The sequence below is a fragment of the Triturus cristatus genome, chromosome 3_1 (genome assembly GCF_964204655.1).
Source record: "Triturus cristatus chromosome 3_1, aTriCri1.1, whole genome shotgun sequence".
Lineage (NCBI taxonomy): Eukaryota > Metazoa > Chordata > Amphibia > Caudata > Salamandridae > Triturus > Triturus cristatus.
In genome coordinates this window covers 611975266-611992024 of record NC_140583.1, presented here as the reverse complement: position 1 = coordinate 611992024, position 16759 = coordinate 611975266, and the positions used below count along the sequence as shown (strand labels likewise).

The following is a 16759-nucleotide window of genomic DNA, read 5'->3' as shown; positions in this document are numbered from 1 at the left end:
ACTCATCATATACCTCTGTGGAACCAACAGCTAGTCCAAGGGCACATTACATAACTCAGTGGCTCTCAAAGCTCCTCTAAGGAATGATCACATAACTTTGTAAATCCAAGCGTCACTTGAGGGACTCATCACATATGTTTGTAGAATCTACTGCTTCTATACAGGCTAATCGCAAGCCTCTGTGGTTGCCATAACTATTGCAAGGACTCCCCACTTACCTCTGTGGATCCAGTGAAGGCCACTTTGTCAATGTCTGGATGACTAGAGATGGCAGCTCCAGCCGTATGGCCATATCCTGGGACGATGTTTACCACACCAGGGGGAAAGCCTGCCTGAACACAAAAATAAGAGTTAGGATGGAGAGCAGGGTAACAATGACCAATAATCTAATGCAGGTTGGAAAAATGCAGCAATCTAAATCTAGTATATCCACAGATCCTGCAGCACTTTTTGCTCATCACATTTTCTTGGCTTTAGATAGCACCACCTAGCACTTGCCTTCACACTGTCTGAATGGGAAATCAGTTGTTCAATGATCTGAATATTCTTAGGGCCAAATATTTCCCAGCTCTCTAAGGGCAACAGAATGCTTAAAATGTCTAGACACATTCAGCTCTGATGAAACAACTTCTTGGCTCGTTGTCATGTGTTACGTGTGTTCTTTGAATCCCAAGCCCCAGGGTGGTGCATTCCTCTGCCAATTGTTTCTACAATACTGTCACTTCCAGCAAACAACTGAATGTATGACGCCTTTAAATAACTATTTTGGAAAAAATAGCAAAGACTTGAACTGATCTGTGCTGCACTGGCAAGGAGTTAAGAACTTCTCATATTTGCCCATAAGTCCTGTGTCATCTTCAGGGCCAGCTGCACCGATGCACATCTTTAATGGACCATCCGTGCAGTTGGAAAGAGGTCGACAGGCCAGGCAGGCGGTGGGTGCATGGTTAATTATTAATATAACCTGCACCATGGGAAATCTTCATATTAAAAGAGTATTTAGAGCAGGGCCATTCTGTCATCTCAGGTCTTCCTCAGCACACATGAAGGTGACGATGGAGGTACCGCCCCTTTTGTGCAGTGGTGCCCATCTCCCTCTCAGTCATTGGACTGTTTCAGGTAGACTAGCACTATCCATATCAACTTTTGGATACAGGATTACTTGTGCAGCAAAAACAATAAAATAAAATGGTTAAGTCAGTCTTAACACCACCAAAGTTTTTCCATGTCATGCAGTCCCAATGATTTTGAGCTCACCTGTGTCATTACAGAGGACAGCCAACTATGTTCAGATCAGTCTTAGCCACACGCCAAGTGGAGAAGTTTGGACCAAACTGCCATGGCCTGTCCCCTCTGATCGGGTACACAAGTAACACTAGAGTGTCTTCCTCGTCTTGGGAATTCAAATGAGATCTAGCCTGATCCTTTTGTGACAGGACAATGACTCCATCATAGATGGGTTCAGCATCGTTTCTGTAACATTACAAACAACTTCAAAATTAATGGAATGGAAGACTATGCAGAGAGATTCCTTGGGATTCAGAATGAATCAAGTATTTCCATCCATCCAATTTCTACACTTTATAATTGTGTCTCTTTATCCTACAATGTAGGGGTGAAATGAATGTAACTAATGTGTGGTATTTATACAAGTTTGACTTGTACAATTGTAATTTTTGTTTTTTTAACCCAATGTACATTTAGCACCTCGAATCGTGATTTGAGAAATGGTGTACTGTCCAGCATACACCAGCAATCATAACAAATATTATAAAAGTCTGGTACATATACAGAAAATGAAAATTTCTTTTAACAACAAATAGCAGCCACTGGTGTTCTTAGTGTATTCTATGCCTTACCTCCTTGATAAGTGATCCAAGATATAGGGAGGTTAGTGGTGTCTGCTCTGCAGGTTTAATAACGAGGGTGTTCCCACAACACAGTGCCGGCGCCACCTTCCAGATGAGCATAAGTAATGGGAAGTTCCACTGAAATGAGTAGAAATTCAGTCACCTGATTGGCTACATTTATTTACATTGATTTTTTTTATTTACCTGGTTTGCATTCTTAGCCGTTCCATCTCTACCAACAGATGCAATGTCTGAACACAGGCAACTAAAGCGAGCGTGGACTAAAGGGTCGTTATTAACTAATTGAACTGAAGACTTTCCCCATACGCTGTCAACGATGGGTTTTGGCCGAGGCATAAGAACTAAACAAGATGGCCAAATGGCAAGTGCCGTTGGTTAGCAACACTTACACGGTTGTTGTGCCTACAATTGACTAATAGAGATAAGGAAACAGGTGTTACATACCACTGTTCCATGAGAAGAGCTGACCTACTTTATACCTGTACATTACCATGCTTGGGTTTTGGGACCAGTGTTTCATGGGACGTGGAAACCTCCACGTTACTATGGATGGACATTGTGCTGCGGAGCACCTGCCTCTTGATACTGATGAAGATGAGTATTGCAAATATTGCGTGCTGCTAGCTGTGCAATAGGGGGCCCTGGCGGAGTTGTACATTATTTTCAATTGTTTTTCTTTGTCAGGTCACTGAAAATTAGATCATTTTGTCTTTAAGAATTGTTTATGATACAGTCAGATGCCATGATGTCTCCACATCAGTTGTCGATAAAGAGCCCCAGCCCCTGTCTTATAACTTTCTTTACTTTCCTTTTTTCTCTTTTTCAAGGACGTCAGGAGTGAACCGGAAGTGAATGTATAGAGCCCTAGGTGAAGTTATGTACTTTCACCACTTAAGTCCACAAAAAGTGCTGATACTGGGTTTCTTCCCACCCAGAGGTGATTGCTCTAGATGGTAAAACACAGTAGTATGATGCAACTATCATAGGCCCGCTGGTATCTTTCTTTTGTTCTTGAGAGCAAGATCAGAACCCTTCAGGGATGTAAATGTTGAAAATGTAATGTTCTCATCATAGTGGCATACTTGCCAACCCTCCCGTTTCAGGTGGGAGACCACTGATTTCAAGGCTAGTCTCCCGCCTTCTGATTGCTCCTTGAGCTTTTGCAGATAGGGACTGGTTTTGTGTGACTCAGAGTATGCACTGCCAGCAACCTGCTCTTGCAGACTAGTGCACCACATTTTTGCCATGCTCTCTCTGCCTTCTGTAGTGCTTTCTCTGTGCTTCAAACAAGTAAGGGGAAAAAACGTATATTTACATTCAGTCCCGTACATGACAATAATCCCGATTGATGCCTCAAAAGAAGTTAATGGGAGAAGTACATTATCCCGATTATTTAAAAAAATCTCTCACTTTCCTCTTCTAAAATATTTGCATGTAGGTAGTGGATACTTGGTGTTTTAGGGGCTTATCACGAGTCTCGCAGTCCACGGACCACCAGACTAACGGGAGTGCGGTGTTGACAGTCTTCAGACTTCCCTATTGGGTCCAGGGCAGTTGGGCCACTCTGGGGCCACCGCAACTGCATGGGATCAGAGATCCCTGGTGATGGCCCAGTCATCTTGAGGCCGCAATATGCTTTGCGGAGCCTTGTAGTCCCGCCAAGCATATTACTAGTTTCCTTACCGCTACACTTTTCATGACGGTGCTACTCCCACGAAAAGTGTGGTGGTGAGGAAACAAAGGGAACCTACAGGGTCCCTGATGCCTCACATCACATGGATGCACACAGGTGTGCACAACATGTGCCCCCCTGTGTGCATGCACAACAGAACCTGCACGGCATGGACTGCAGCAGCCCATGCCGTGTAGGTACTGCCTTTGACGTTCCCATTGCGGTGCCTATTTCCTAAACACCAGCCTGGGAACACCAAAAAACCACCCACCAGACCAGGAGAAAACTCCTGATCTGGCGGGCGGTTCCTGCACACCCCCTTTCACCACTAATCTGCAAATGTGCCTCCTGGTGCACTACTAGTAGGGGGGTGAAGTCCCCTTGGCTCTTGAGCATCCTTGGGGGCTAACTAGCCCTCCTGTACCACCAGTAAGACCCATACAGCTGGATTGCTGAGAGATCCTTAAGGGCCAACAAGACCTCCTGTTACCTCCAGTAAGCCGCAAACAGTGGGATTGCTGAGAGGACTTCTGATGCCACGCCTCCTTTCTCCAGCACTCTGCAAACGTGCCTCCTGACAAACTGCTGCTTGGGGGATCAAGTCCACTTTAGTCCTGAGGCCCTCAGGAAGCAAGGGGACCTCATCCCCCACCAGCAGAGCGCTGAGAGGTGTGTTTGTAGAGTGGTGGAGAAAGGGGGCGCGACCTCAGAAGTCCTCTCAGCAATCCCACTGTTTGCGGCTTACTGGAGGTAACAGGAGGTCTTGTTGGCCCCTAAGGACTCTCAGCAGCTAAGGGGGCTTCATCCCCCTACCAGCAGCGTGCCAGGAGACACATCTGCAGAGTGGTGGAGCAAGGGGAGCGGGGCCTACAGCGAGTTACCAGCTTTTAAAAAGAAAAATTCTATTTTGTAAGAAAGGGTACAACATGGCCTCCCTTCCTTGGACCTTTTTGGGCCTGGGGATCCCATCCCTTGGCGCCTGTCAGTTTAAAAAAAAAAAAATTTAAAAAGGGAGGGGACTACGCGGCCTCCCTTCTGGGACAATTTCGGCCCCAGGGACCCCATTCCCCAGAGCTACACCTTTCTTATTTATTTATTTCGTTTTTAAAGGAAGGGGGCTGCTTGGCCCCCCTTCCCTGGGCCAATTTTGGCCCCAGGAACCCCATTCCCAGGGACCTGCCCTTTATTTAATTTCTTCTTTTTTTTATATACATGGGAGGGGGCTGCGCGGCCCCCCTCCTGAGGCTGATTTCTGCCCAGAGGACCCCATCCCCTGGGGTCAGGCCATTATGTATTTTGTAACAAAGGGGAGTGGTGTCCCCCTTCCCCAGGCTGCTAACATGCAGCTGGGCTAGATCCCAAAGCAATGTCGCTAGATAGTGGGCAGGGAAACAGACACATGCATTTTCTACTCTCACTTGCTAAAATCAGAGTGCTTGCTATGGCTTGGCTGGACAAGCCATAGCAAACTGCAATGTCCCGGGAGGGGGTGCGCCCCAGGTCACTGCTGGAGATGGCCCTGGGGGGTGGCGGTCCCAAGGGCCATCTCGGGCTCCAAGAGGAGGGCTGCATGGCCCACCTCCAATGTTAACTTTAGCCCCCCGGGAGGTGGTGGTCCCTAGGGCCGTGGGGTCTGCAATGGACCCCCTTAGTTATTGTGTTGTGCACTACGTAGCTGGAGGCCGTAGGGTCTCACCCATATCTTTTTTTAAGGAATTTATGTAACCCGGGGAGTTGGCAGTCCCCGGGGCTGCGGGAGGGCCAGGCCGCATTCCAAATGTTAAGTGCCCCGGAGAGCAGGTAGTCTATGGGACTGTGGGGGGGGCATGCACCCCCCGCATTACTTGTGATCGAAGCCTCAGAGAGGTGGTGTTCCAAGGGCTGCAGGGGGGATGCATGGGCCCCGCATTATTTTCACATTAAGCCCCGGGGAGTTGGTGGCCCCGGGGGCTGGGTGAGTCTGAGAGGACCCCTCCATCTAAAGTCAAATAAGCCCCAGAGAGGTGGTGGTCCCCAGGAAGCTGGGGAGGTCGTGCAGGCATCCCCCCATATAATTGAAAGAAAGGCCCAGGGTGGTGGTGGTCCCTGGGGCAGTAGTAAGACCCTGGAGGGGGGCCCGTGTGCTTTCCCTACTATATTTGCACAATGCCCCTGGGACCTGGCTCACCCGGGGGCCCATATTTAACGAAGTGCGGGTGGCCGTGTTTTCTTTTTCTTTAAATTTCTCTGGGATTCTCCAATCCAGCGCGACTCATGCTGAAAATTAAAACACAAAATACTTTTTTGGCCCTGGGCGGTCACACAGGCACACCTCCCCCCCCAAGAGGCCTAGGGGGTCATGGTGTTTCTACCTTGCCCCCTTTTCTTTTAAAAAATGTTTTTTTTTGTGATTTGGTTCAACTAAGTCATAAAATGGCTGCCAACACTTCCTAGTTTGAAGTGTTGGCCGCCAATCAGATCGCAGGTACAAGATTGGCAGTGGTCCCGGATCCACCTCGGCCTTAGTTGAGTATCTTAAAAATCTTTAAATTGCTCAGCAACTACTACATGGATTTACAGCATTTCACAAAAAGAGTGCTTTATGAACGAAGAACTATCTTTCTGCCAAATTTGGTGTCATTCCGTTCAGCTGTTCGGGCTGTAGCCGTGTTTACAGTTTCATATGGAAATTAACATGGAGAAAATGTGTTTTGGGACCCCCCTTTTTCTCGGATCACCTTGAAATATTCAAGACAGCAGCTGAAGTGACAAGTTTATTAGGTTTGAAAATTTTGCAAGGATTCGTCAAATCAAAAAATGCTCTTCCCATTGAAACTACATCCTAAATATAACCACCTACTGGCAACCACCAATAGGTGTTGTATGTGTGTGTGTGTGTGTGTGTGTGTGTGTATATATATATATATATGTATATATATAAAAAATCACAAACTCAAGTATATATTAAATTACAGAAACAATACATCCTCATTCAGTACCTCATGTCCTGCACCTCATATAATAGAGTGACTTCAGTCAGTGAGTGCCCTCAGAAGACCCTCGGCTGCATGAGCACAGGTTACAATTATCACTTTAGGGCCCAGTCAGTCCTAACCATTAACAAGGAGGAGCCTCTCACAGGATATATGTCTCCACTTCCTCATACTGCCTGGTGACAGCAAATATCAGAGAACACCCAGAGGCATGTCAAGTGAGCAGTAGAGCTTCTACTTACTGGAGTGATGGCCCCGCAGACACCGATTGGCTCATGCATGGTAAAGCAGACAAAACTGTCATCTACAAGAGAGAAAAAAACATGGCCGACCAGTTGAGATAGTATTTCCTTTAATCATATGCAAAACAAGATCATAGTTCCATAAAACAGTGATTCCAGTTACAGCCAGCAGTTTGAATACACACAGCCAATCCTAAGATTTATACTTTATTATTTAGGTAATTCACCAAGAAGGGTTTGAAGATCCTGATCTGAAGCACGTTTATATAGCACGCGAAGAAAAGAACAGTACAAGAGCACCCGTTCACAATAGAAGAATGACTGTAAGCTGTGATTGTGCGATAGGAATATGGAATGGACTAATGTTCTGGTGCATTATTGCAGAACAATGTGTTAGTGTGGCCTGGTTATGGTTAAGGACATTCCCATCACTGCACTGTGCAAAGGCACACTAAACATCTGCAACCACATGTGCGGAGAATGGTGAGGGCTGAATCATAAGCCTTAAGGAGTTTACTCTCTAGTCAACAGAGACTTACTGCTTGCACAGTGAATGCTTTATCACCATTCTACATGTTTCCTAAACTTGGAAAGGGAAGGTGAACATGTTCATTCTGTCAGTGATGGACAGGGGGCCATATGTATGAAACCAGCCATTAAAGGCTTGATTGCTCTTTGTGAGTCACAGAACGAGATGGGCATTTTAGTTCTGCAAACACTGCGGTCTCTGCAACAAATAGGAAACTCAGGTTAGACAATGTTGGCAGAGCGAATTTGTGAAATAACTATAGACACAAAAACTGCTCTAGATGTGGGCATGTCAAAAGGGGGGTATACTCAGTAATTTAACATAGAACTAGCTTGTCTTGAGGATGTTCAACAGTGCGTGTACACACATAGGTAGATTGTATTGCTAACTGTGTTGTGGGCTGGGAGGTATGCCCCTATGATAGCAAAAGGCTGCATTTCTTCGTTCAATGCTTTAGCCTAGAACTATATATGAGAAGCTCTGATTTTGAGCCCGATTTAGAGTTTGGCAGACAAAGTACTCTGTCAAAAATGTGCCAGAGTAATCTGCCTGTCTGATTAGGGGCCGTCAGAGGGAGGACATTACACTGCTCACTGCTGCCCTATTTAGGGTGAATAGGGTAATGTCTTTTTTCCTGTCTATCAGGACCAGGAAAAACCTGCCGGTGCGGGACAGAAACATAGAATAATGTCTCACACACACTGTTGTGATGGTGGTTCCTTTAAATGTACAGGCTAGCGGATATCTCTAAATTTGATGAACGGTTGTCAGTGAGGGTGGAGGGGGTAATGGAATGTACTCCATCTGCCAAACCATAAACCAGGCCCTTAATCATTTACTCATATGTTGTACAATTCCCTTCAAATAGCATTGGAGATCAAGCAGTTGGTAAAGTTACATCTTCATACCCTCACTTTCGAAAGTGTTGTTTTACATCTTTGGACACCTCACAAACTTTCTGAAGTTCAAAAAACATATGGATGCAAATAACATGCAAAAACTATTTTAGCAGGCAAATTCTCGTGGTAAAAAAGCTTTTTCAGGAAAGCTTCTTTTACAGACAGTTTTATGGGAAACATCACTTGAATGTGAGGTTGTATAAAGTTCAAAATCTTTAAAATCTGTATGAAGATGTGAATTTCACACAACTCCTACGGCTGAATTAAAATTCAGCACATCCTTGTCTTGAGTCCTCTGATGAAGGATGTATTTTGAACAGTCCCTGGATGAAGCTAACCTAGTGGTAGAATTTGTGCTACAAGTGTGGATGAAGTTGACAAAGCCGATCCAGCTTGGGACTACCAAATGTAAGAGTAGACTTGGAGAGCAAACCATCCCTCACTCAATGGCTGCACTTGTACTTCTGTGAACGAGCCTGTGCCACATCCCTTCTAGGATTCAGCAGGAAGCTGGATGGGCACTGGAGACTGTGGGACAAATGGAAACTCTGGGGATTGGCCACTAGGGCTTAAAAGTAGGGGTGAGTGTTTCTCGTAACATTTGCTGGAGAATATCACAGCAAAATTACACTAGATTATGTGGAATTACAAGAGGAGTGAAACCCTGCATTTAGAGCTATTTTCTTAGCTTAAACAGCACCCTCGGCACCCTCATGTCCAAAATGCAAGTGTACCATATGGTGGTGAACTTTCAGCAGCCCACCATGAAATGATGCTGCTCACCAAGCCTCCCCGATCCCCGTTTTGCCGGGCTCACTATGCAGGACCTTCCTGGGGGAGGTGCCGGCTAACAAGTGTAAATCAGTGACAGTGATAGGCTTGTCACCTTTTTAGATAAAATACCAGTCATTTCTTTACCTTTGCTATGCTGGAAGGGCCAAGAATTGGTAGATGAAAAACGATTTGTACAAACTACTTAGTATTCTTTTTTAACAGGGTAGTTACACTACTGTTTGCTTTATTAATTATTTAGAATTCATTTAAATAGTTCTCAAACACTTTTTAAGTGATTTCCTCACCTATTTACTGCTTTAGATTTATATTTCACAAATGAAAGTATACGGGTTTTCAATGCTTTGTGCAATTTTTGTACTGCAGGGCACAATTTATTTTTTAATGTTATGTTATGTTATGTTATTTGGATTTGTAGAGCACTACTTATCACCCAAAGGGGGATCAAGGTGCTGGAGCAGGTGTATAAGTCGTGCTGTGGGTGAGTTAAAGAGCCAGATTTTCAGCCTCTTGCGGAATTCAAGAAGCGAGAAGGAGGACCTGAGGAATAGCTTAGTGTCATCGGCAAAGGAAATGATGGAGATACTGTGAGATCTGATGATATCGGCGAGTAGTGTCACGTAAATGTTGAAAAGGAGAAAGCCGAGAGGTAATCCTTGAGGGACTACGCGGATCAAGTACTTGGGCTCTGATGCATAGGGTGGAATTCTGGCTCTCTGTGTCGCCCCTTTAAGGAAGGAGCATATTCATTAGAGGGCTGGACCATGGATGCCTTTTGTGTGTAGTCTTATGATGAGGCTGTAGTGTGACATGGTGCCAGATGCATCGGCGATGTTCAGCACTATGAGGGTGGCTGTTTCTCCTCGGTCCAGTAAGGTATGGATTTCATCTGTTCCGGCGATGAGTGCTGTTTCCATGCTATGGTTGCTTCAAAAGCCGGATTGGGCGAGGTCCAGAAGATCGTGGAGTTCCAGGTGGTGCTATGTTGATGGTTGATTGTCTTCCCTATCACTTTTGCTGGGTCCAGTAGTAGGGAGATGGGGCAGACGTTGCTCATCTTGTTAGGGTCTGCTGAGTTTTCTTGAGGAAACCCATGACTGCAGCATGTTTCCAGCCCTCAGAGAAGGTTGCGGAAATCAATGAAGGAGTTGATGATGTGAGTGAGAAATGTGTTGCTCAAAGGTCCTCCTAAGTTGTAAATATGATGGAAACCTGAGATAGAGAGAAAAGTGGAGTCTCAGAGCCCAAGAAAGTCTATGGAGTGACAGAGTGTACTAGATCCTGTGTTGACTCAGCCTTTCTGGTTGAGATGGAGCTGTACAAAGCTCAGCTGGTCCTTGGCTTCTGGGTGATCTGGCCCTGTTCATTCAAGAATTAACAGGAGGAGGTATGGTCTGAAGGCACAGATGGATGCTTTGCCAGTTGAAGGTTGGATGTTTATTAGCTCACCTAGGATTTGGAGCACACTTTGTTCCTATACACAAACCAACACACAAAGAGGTATAGGGCAAAAGTATGGAAATGCTGTTGTTCTGGACCTGGTTGAAGCCTTAAGAAAGCTGTTATGTTCTGCCAACACATCTTCATTAGTCAGAAGTGAGGTAAGGATGCTTGAGACTCATTTTGTCATTATTGGTTTTCAGCATCACTGTTCCCAGTGGCCACAGTCACAGGCCGGAATGGCACTGCAAGGCATGTAACATACTTGGTTAAGTGGCTAAACCAACGAGATTGATGCTGCTGCTGCTGAAACACCCCTCTAATTCTGCTGATAAGTTGTTGGAGAGCAGTAGATCTGTTTTATTAATGGAGACTTAGGTATATGTGTAGATGGCTGCTAAAAAGTATGCGAATAAGACACTGCGAATATGGGAAAGAAGTCAAGCAAAATACACAACAGTAGTGCTGATAAAAAAGACCCCAGGCTACAGTGAAAGAAAGAAGTGCAGTGACAATGAAGAGAGAACAGAGAGATTATAATAAGAGAAAGCAAACATAGTAGATGAATCAAAAGCTCAGAGGAGTAAGAAAGAGAGTAGCAGATTGACAAGAAAAAGAGTGGAAGAGTGTAAAAAAAAGAGCAGTGACAGGACAATAAACGGGCTCCAAAAAAAAATAACTGAAGCACTAGAAGGTGAAATCAGACATCTTCAGGTTAAGAATGAAGGGAAACAGGTTGTGTTGGTGACTATTGCCTACAATATTTTATAGAGCCAAAATGTGAATCATGATCAGGGCCACTGGAATTATGCAATTGTGTGGCTGCAGCGATTTTTGCATAGTTTTACATTTGCCTCATTTGCCACATAATCCATCATCTGCTGCGTAATCTGCATATTTTAGCAAAAGAAAATTGTTTCTACCTCAAACGGTTCAAAAGTTACTAAAAACGCCACAACACATGTTGCAGTGCAGTGGAAGGCAATCTGCAAACTTCGACTGATCACCTATCTGTAGCTTATGCTATATTTGGGTGTTAAACTCGTACTAGAGAGGTGTAAATAATACCCAGACAGTGTTAACAAGTTTAAAAATGACAAAATAATGAAGTAATACTATCACAGAATGTGCCACATAATGCTGCATAATATGCCTTTTCTTGATGCATAATTTACTCAACTCTGCCTCATAATTTGCTTTTCTCCTGCCGCATAATTTCAGTGGCCCTGATCATGATACACAATTAAACATTAAAATGACTGCACTTTTTGAGAAAACGGGCAGTATGTTTTCTCAACAAAGGTGTCAACCTCAGCCCTGTGTCACAGTGAATACAAAGAAAACATAACCTGTCCTTCTGTCTTGGACAGTAAGAGCAGAGCTTGCCCCCTCCTCACACTGCCTTTCCATCGCAGTAGACTCCTCACATCTCTTCCTTATGCTAAATGTCCATTGTTATGGACTCTGCTTTGTGCTGAGCTGAGAGACTATATACATCTTTCATCGTGGGTGGCCTGGGATTAAACTCAGAGCCCAGGTCCTTCAGCCTCTCACGCATTTAACATTTTCCCTCCCTGTAGGAAATAATGCAGTAAGAAAGAACTCCAAAATAAGGCAGAATAGGTGAAAATAGGTTGCTGTTTATGTAATCAGAGATTTGGATTTTAATAAACATGCTTAGTTAATAATGAATTCTGTTGCATATTTAACTGTTAGTGGAAGTAAAGGGAAGCAGCACTTCCAATCAGAACTCATTTCATATCTGGAAATTCCAGCTTGCCTACCCCTAACTGAGATGGATGCATTATGGGTAACGGTAAAATGCTATGGTCACTTTGGTCAAGACGAATCTCCAAGTAGGATCTCTGTTGGACGCAGCAGCAGGTGTGCTCGTTTCTCTTTTTTTCCGGCAGTTTTTGATAATCAATTTACCTTGACATCTTCGTCCTCCTGCCTCTGACAGCCAGCTCTCCCATGTTGGGTACTTGTTTATCCAAGTGCGCCTCCCACATTTCACCAAAGTGAAAATAATAGCCTATGACATGTTTTACATCTTTACTGAGGCTTGGGCTATTTAGCAAATAACACTTGGCATGCTTATATTTCTTGGCATATAAATGTTACGCAACAGACAGAAGTACATTTTACATATTGCAGGGTGTTGTCTGTAATAAGGAACTGACGATCAGTGTCCTTCTTGACATGGTGTAACTTCGTACCTAAGGTTACTGTATTTTTCAACTGTCAAATTGTCCTGCCACAAGTCTCTGACTGTATCGTCTCTATTTCTAAGTCAACCAAATCCCTATGAGTCAGGCCATTTCTAAGTCAACCAAATCCCTAAGAGTCAGGCTGTACTTTACTTATTTTGGGTAAATTTGAGCTGCTGGTCTCCACCAGCGTTTACTTGTGCCCCCCAACACAAGTATGTAGTCCCGCAGTCCAATCAGAGTGCGTACCTGCTGCTGTCTGTCCGGTCTCAGCCTAGGCTCAGACCCACCCAGACATCACATAATATATGCCTCACTAACTACGCAGCCCCTGGTCTGTGCTTCATGGGAAATTATTACAGTGGCCACCCACGGGATTCAGACTGCCTCAGAACATGTTTATTCTCCTTTCCTCTGCATGTGGCGTTGCGCCTGCACCAGTGTTCCTGGCCCCTCCTATAGTTCTCCTCCATTTCCCCTGCAAGTTTAACTACGTCCCTTTACCTTTCAATCACACCACTGACAACGTACTCTGGTGCCATAAAAAGTCATAGTTTATTCAAACATAACATGGTCGTACATTTCATTCATAAAACATCCATGTTATCTCCTACTTTCTTTGTCTTTGTAGTTGCCTTTGTACATTCCTTGTCGTCGTGCGCTCCCAGGCAGTCTACTTTGCGGGGTGCCCCTTAACCGGGCCTCTGTGTCTGCGGTTCTAGGCTTCAACTTGTTACCGAATTGGGTGGGTGTCCGTCAGGACCTGCCTGGGCTGCAAGTGCCATTCCGCCTGCCCTGGACCCTTTGTTGGCCCCTCACCTACTCCTTAGGGCCCCTGCTGTGTGGTATCCCAAGGACCCTGTGTGAGCATTTCCTATATTCTGCCTGGTGCTGTGTCTGAACATTTCTTCAGATCCTGGCAAAAGAGGGGGTTATGTGTTTGTCCAGGGCCCTGCGCCCTTATTTAAACCCCACCCCCCCAGCCGCTTGTTAACTCGCCCCCGGATTGGGGGCTCCCTAGCCTATCCTGGGGCGACCAATCGCCCATTTTTCGTGGGCTTCCGTGATGGGGAGGAAGGGGTGAGGGTTTCTCGCCTCTGGGCGGCGATTGTCCCGGCCCCCCATCGGGTTCGGCTATGCCTTCCCTGGCCCGGGTTTCCACTAAGAACTAGGGTGGTAGGGACGTTAATCGGCTGCATGGTTTTCAGCTGCATAGTCCTGTGGGACCTGCAGGTGAACTGTGAGTGACTAAATGCTCAGCACTTCCTGCGACAGCGCTCCCTGACAGGACCTCTAATAGGGCTTGTCCCCCAGCCCGCGCATTATGATTCTAGACGGCAAATGGCATGGCCGTTCACTCCTTCAGCCTGGCCCATGATGAGTCTGGATGGCAGACTGTCTGCGAGGAGGAACGAAGGAACTGGAATCGACACTGGGCTGACAGCAGAGTGACTCTTGCACTCATGGTGGGTATCCATCACTAAACTCTGTAGGATTGTTGCCTTCCCGCACTTCTTCCCCAACCCCACCAACAGTCTTAGTTGCTCAGGGCTTAAAGTATACAAAGTTTACATAGACAAGGACGTGTAGTGTGATTTGTTCTAACAACCAAAATTCAAGGCCTGAGTGTCCCCTCCCACGGAGGTAAAAAAGCACCCTCAACTTAGTGACCCAGATTTCCAAACAAAAACCGACTGCAAAACACATTTATTGCTTGCCCGCTCAGCATGCCTTCTGTGGGAAACAAAAACCCTGATTACAATGCTCATTCCATTAGGTGGGTAAGCCCCAGTAACCCCTGGGAAGGATACGAATGACTTCGTACACCACAGAAGGACCGTATTATTAAATTGGTGTCGCTATACAACTTATGGATTTAGAGACTGCTTATGTAAAAATTGTATTATACAATTCTAAGTATGACACTGTTTTTTCACGGTGCGGCAAACACCCCCAAACCAACCAAAAGAAGATAAATAAAGAAATAAATTAAAAGTGGGGTTCATTGATATTGCAGGTCTGGTGCTAAAGACAGTGTTGAGAAGAATGAAACTTGTAAGGTAGGACACAAGTTTATTAAGACACCACCAACAATGTCCAAAGCCTTTCTGTCAAACAGTGCCAGAGGAGGCTACAATAGAACGTTGACAGCAGGAGGGGAAAATACCAAGTGGAAGGAAGGGAGGGGGGGGCGGAACAAACCAAGATTACAACACATCTCCCTGGGCAAGGAAATTGCACAAGGCAACAACAAGAGAATATAAAGGATGAAGAAACAAGTTAAGTAATAACATAGTCTTTGTGCCAAACAGGACTTGTGGTGTTCCTTGTCGAACTGCGAACACTGTCGTGGTTACTAGACAAAGGTGCATGAATACCACCATCACTTCTTGGAGGGTTACATTTTACCACTCTGTCCATACCCCATGTTTGTCCATTATCCAAATGGACAACATTTCTTCCAACACTTGCTATCTTCATAGGCTCCGAAAATCTGGAAAAATTCCTCCTTCTAGCAGGTGGTAAGTCTATACGGACCCAATCACCTGATTCCATTGAAGGTACTTTGACGCTCTTTTTCTGGTCATACCTCAACTTATACTTCTCCTGTTGCTTTCCAATTTTTCTCGCAATGTTCAACCTGTCTATGTTGCAGTTGTAGGTATTACACAACCACCCTGCTGTGAGAATAGTTTTTGGTTTCCTTCCTTTCAAAGACACAAAAGGAGAAATATGAGTGACAGTGTTGGGTGTCGTTCGGTACGACCATATCATTTCTTGTAGTGCCTGTTTGGCAGCAATGCCGGTGGCCTCTGCTCTTTGTATGCATTCTTTAATGACCCTGTTCATACGTTCCACTAGACCATTGGCTCTCGGACAATACAACGCTGTTTTCAAATGGTTGATGCGTAGGTCAGACAAAAATTCCTTCATCAACTCTGAAGTAAACTGGACTCCATTGTCCGTCACAATGGCATCAGGAATTCCCTCTTCATAAAAAGTTTCTCTTAAGAACTGGATCAAGATCTTGGTATCAATCATATTCACCCATTTAGTTACTACCCATCTTGAGTGATAGTCTATAAGGACCAGGATAAAACGGTCTGTGGCTTGTCTTAGATTTAACGGCCCAATAATGTCCAATGCCAGTTTGGACCATGGACGGTCAGGAACATCAACCGGTGATAATGGAGGTTTCTCAGTAGACAGAGTCTTGTCACTCTTGGCACAGTTCTCACAGTTTTTTACTACTTCCTCTACCTCTCTGTCCATGCTAGGCCACCAGTAACCTTCTCTTACTTCGTTTTTTGTTAAGCTCCGCCCTAGATGACCCACATGTGCTAGAGTAATGATTTTGTTCCTCATACCTTCAGGGGGTACGATTTTCTCCCCCCTATGTATAGTTCCATTGATTTCGACCATTTCATGTCTAACTTCCCAGAATTTTCCAACCAGGTCAGTTAACATACTCTTTTGCTCTGGCCAACCCTTGTGGATGCATTCTTTTACAGTTTTCAATGTGTTGTCTAGTTCTTGTTGTTCTTCCCATTCTTCCTTAGTTAAACCTGTTACTTCTAACACTATTACATCACTCCCCTCCTCCTTCACATCATCAATAACTTTTAAAGGGGAGCGAGAAAGGAAGTCAGCAATTACATTGGTTCTCCCAGGTACATATTCTACTTTGAAATTGAACCCTTCTAAACCTATCATCCATTTAGCTATCCTCGGGGTTAACCTAATGGACCCCTTGGTCGTGAATACGTATGTGAGTGGTTTGTGATCCGTTTTGATAGTAAACGGTATCCCCCAAAGAAAAAATTTAAAATGGTTTGCAGCCCAAAAACAAGCTAAAGCTTCCTTCTCGTTGACCGAGTAGTTTTGTTCAGCACCTTTTAGAGTTCTGGATGCAAATGCTATCACTTGCTCAGTATTTCCTACTTTTTGTGTCAGACTGGCTCCCAACACTTTATTACTGGCATCCGTGGAGAGGTAAGTAGTTTTTGTGGGATCAAACCTACCCAGGAAAGGAGCTTGGGTAATGCAATTTTTGATGTCTGCAAAAGCTCCCTTGCAGTTTTCATTCCACACAAATGGCATTTTATTTTTAAGAAGATTCCTTAACGGTTCT

General features: G+C 44.9%; 1 protein-coding gene across 1 annotated transcript in view; it reads right to left on the bottom strand.

Annotated features, from left to right (window-relative positions):
• Nucleotides 1-16759, bottom strand: part of ALDH1A3 (aldehyde dehydrogenase 1 family member A3) — a 272629-nt gene that overhangs the window by 115146 nt on the left and 140724 nt on the right. Inside the window, exons 5-7 of the mRNA XM_085644542.1 lie at nt 6758-6819; nt 1860-1988; nt 219-332 (exon numbers count right to left, since the gene is read on the bottom strand). Of these exons, the coding sequence (XP_085500668.1) occupies nt 219-332; nt 1860-1988; nt 6758-6819 (305 nt within the window). The remainder of the gene's footprint in view (nt 1-218; nt 333-1859; nt 1989-6757; nt 6820-16759) is intronic.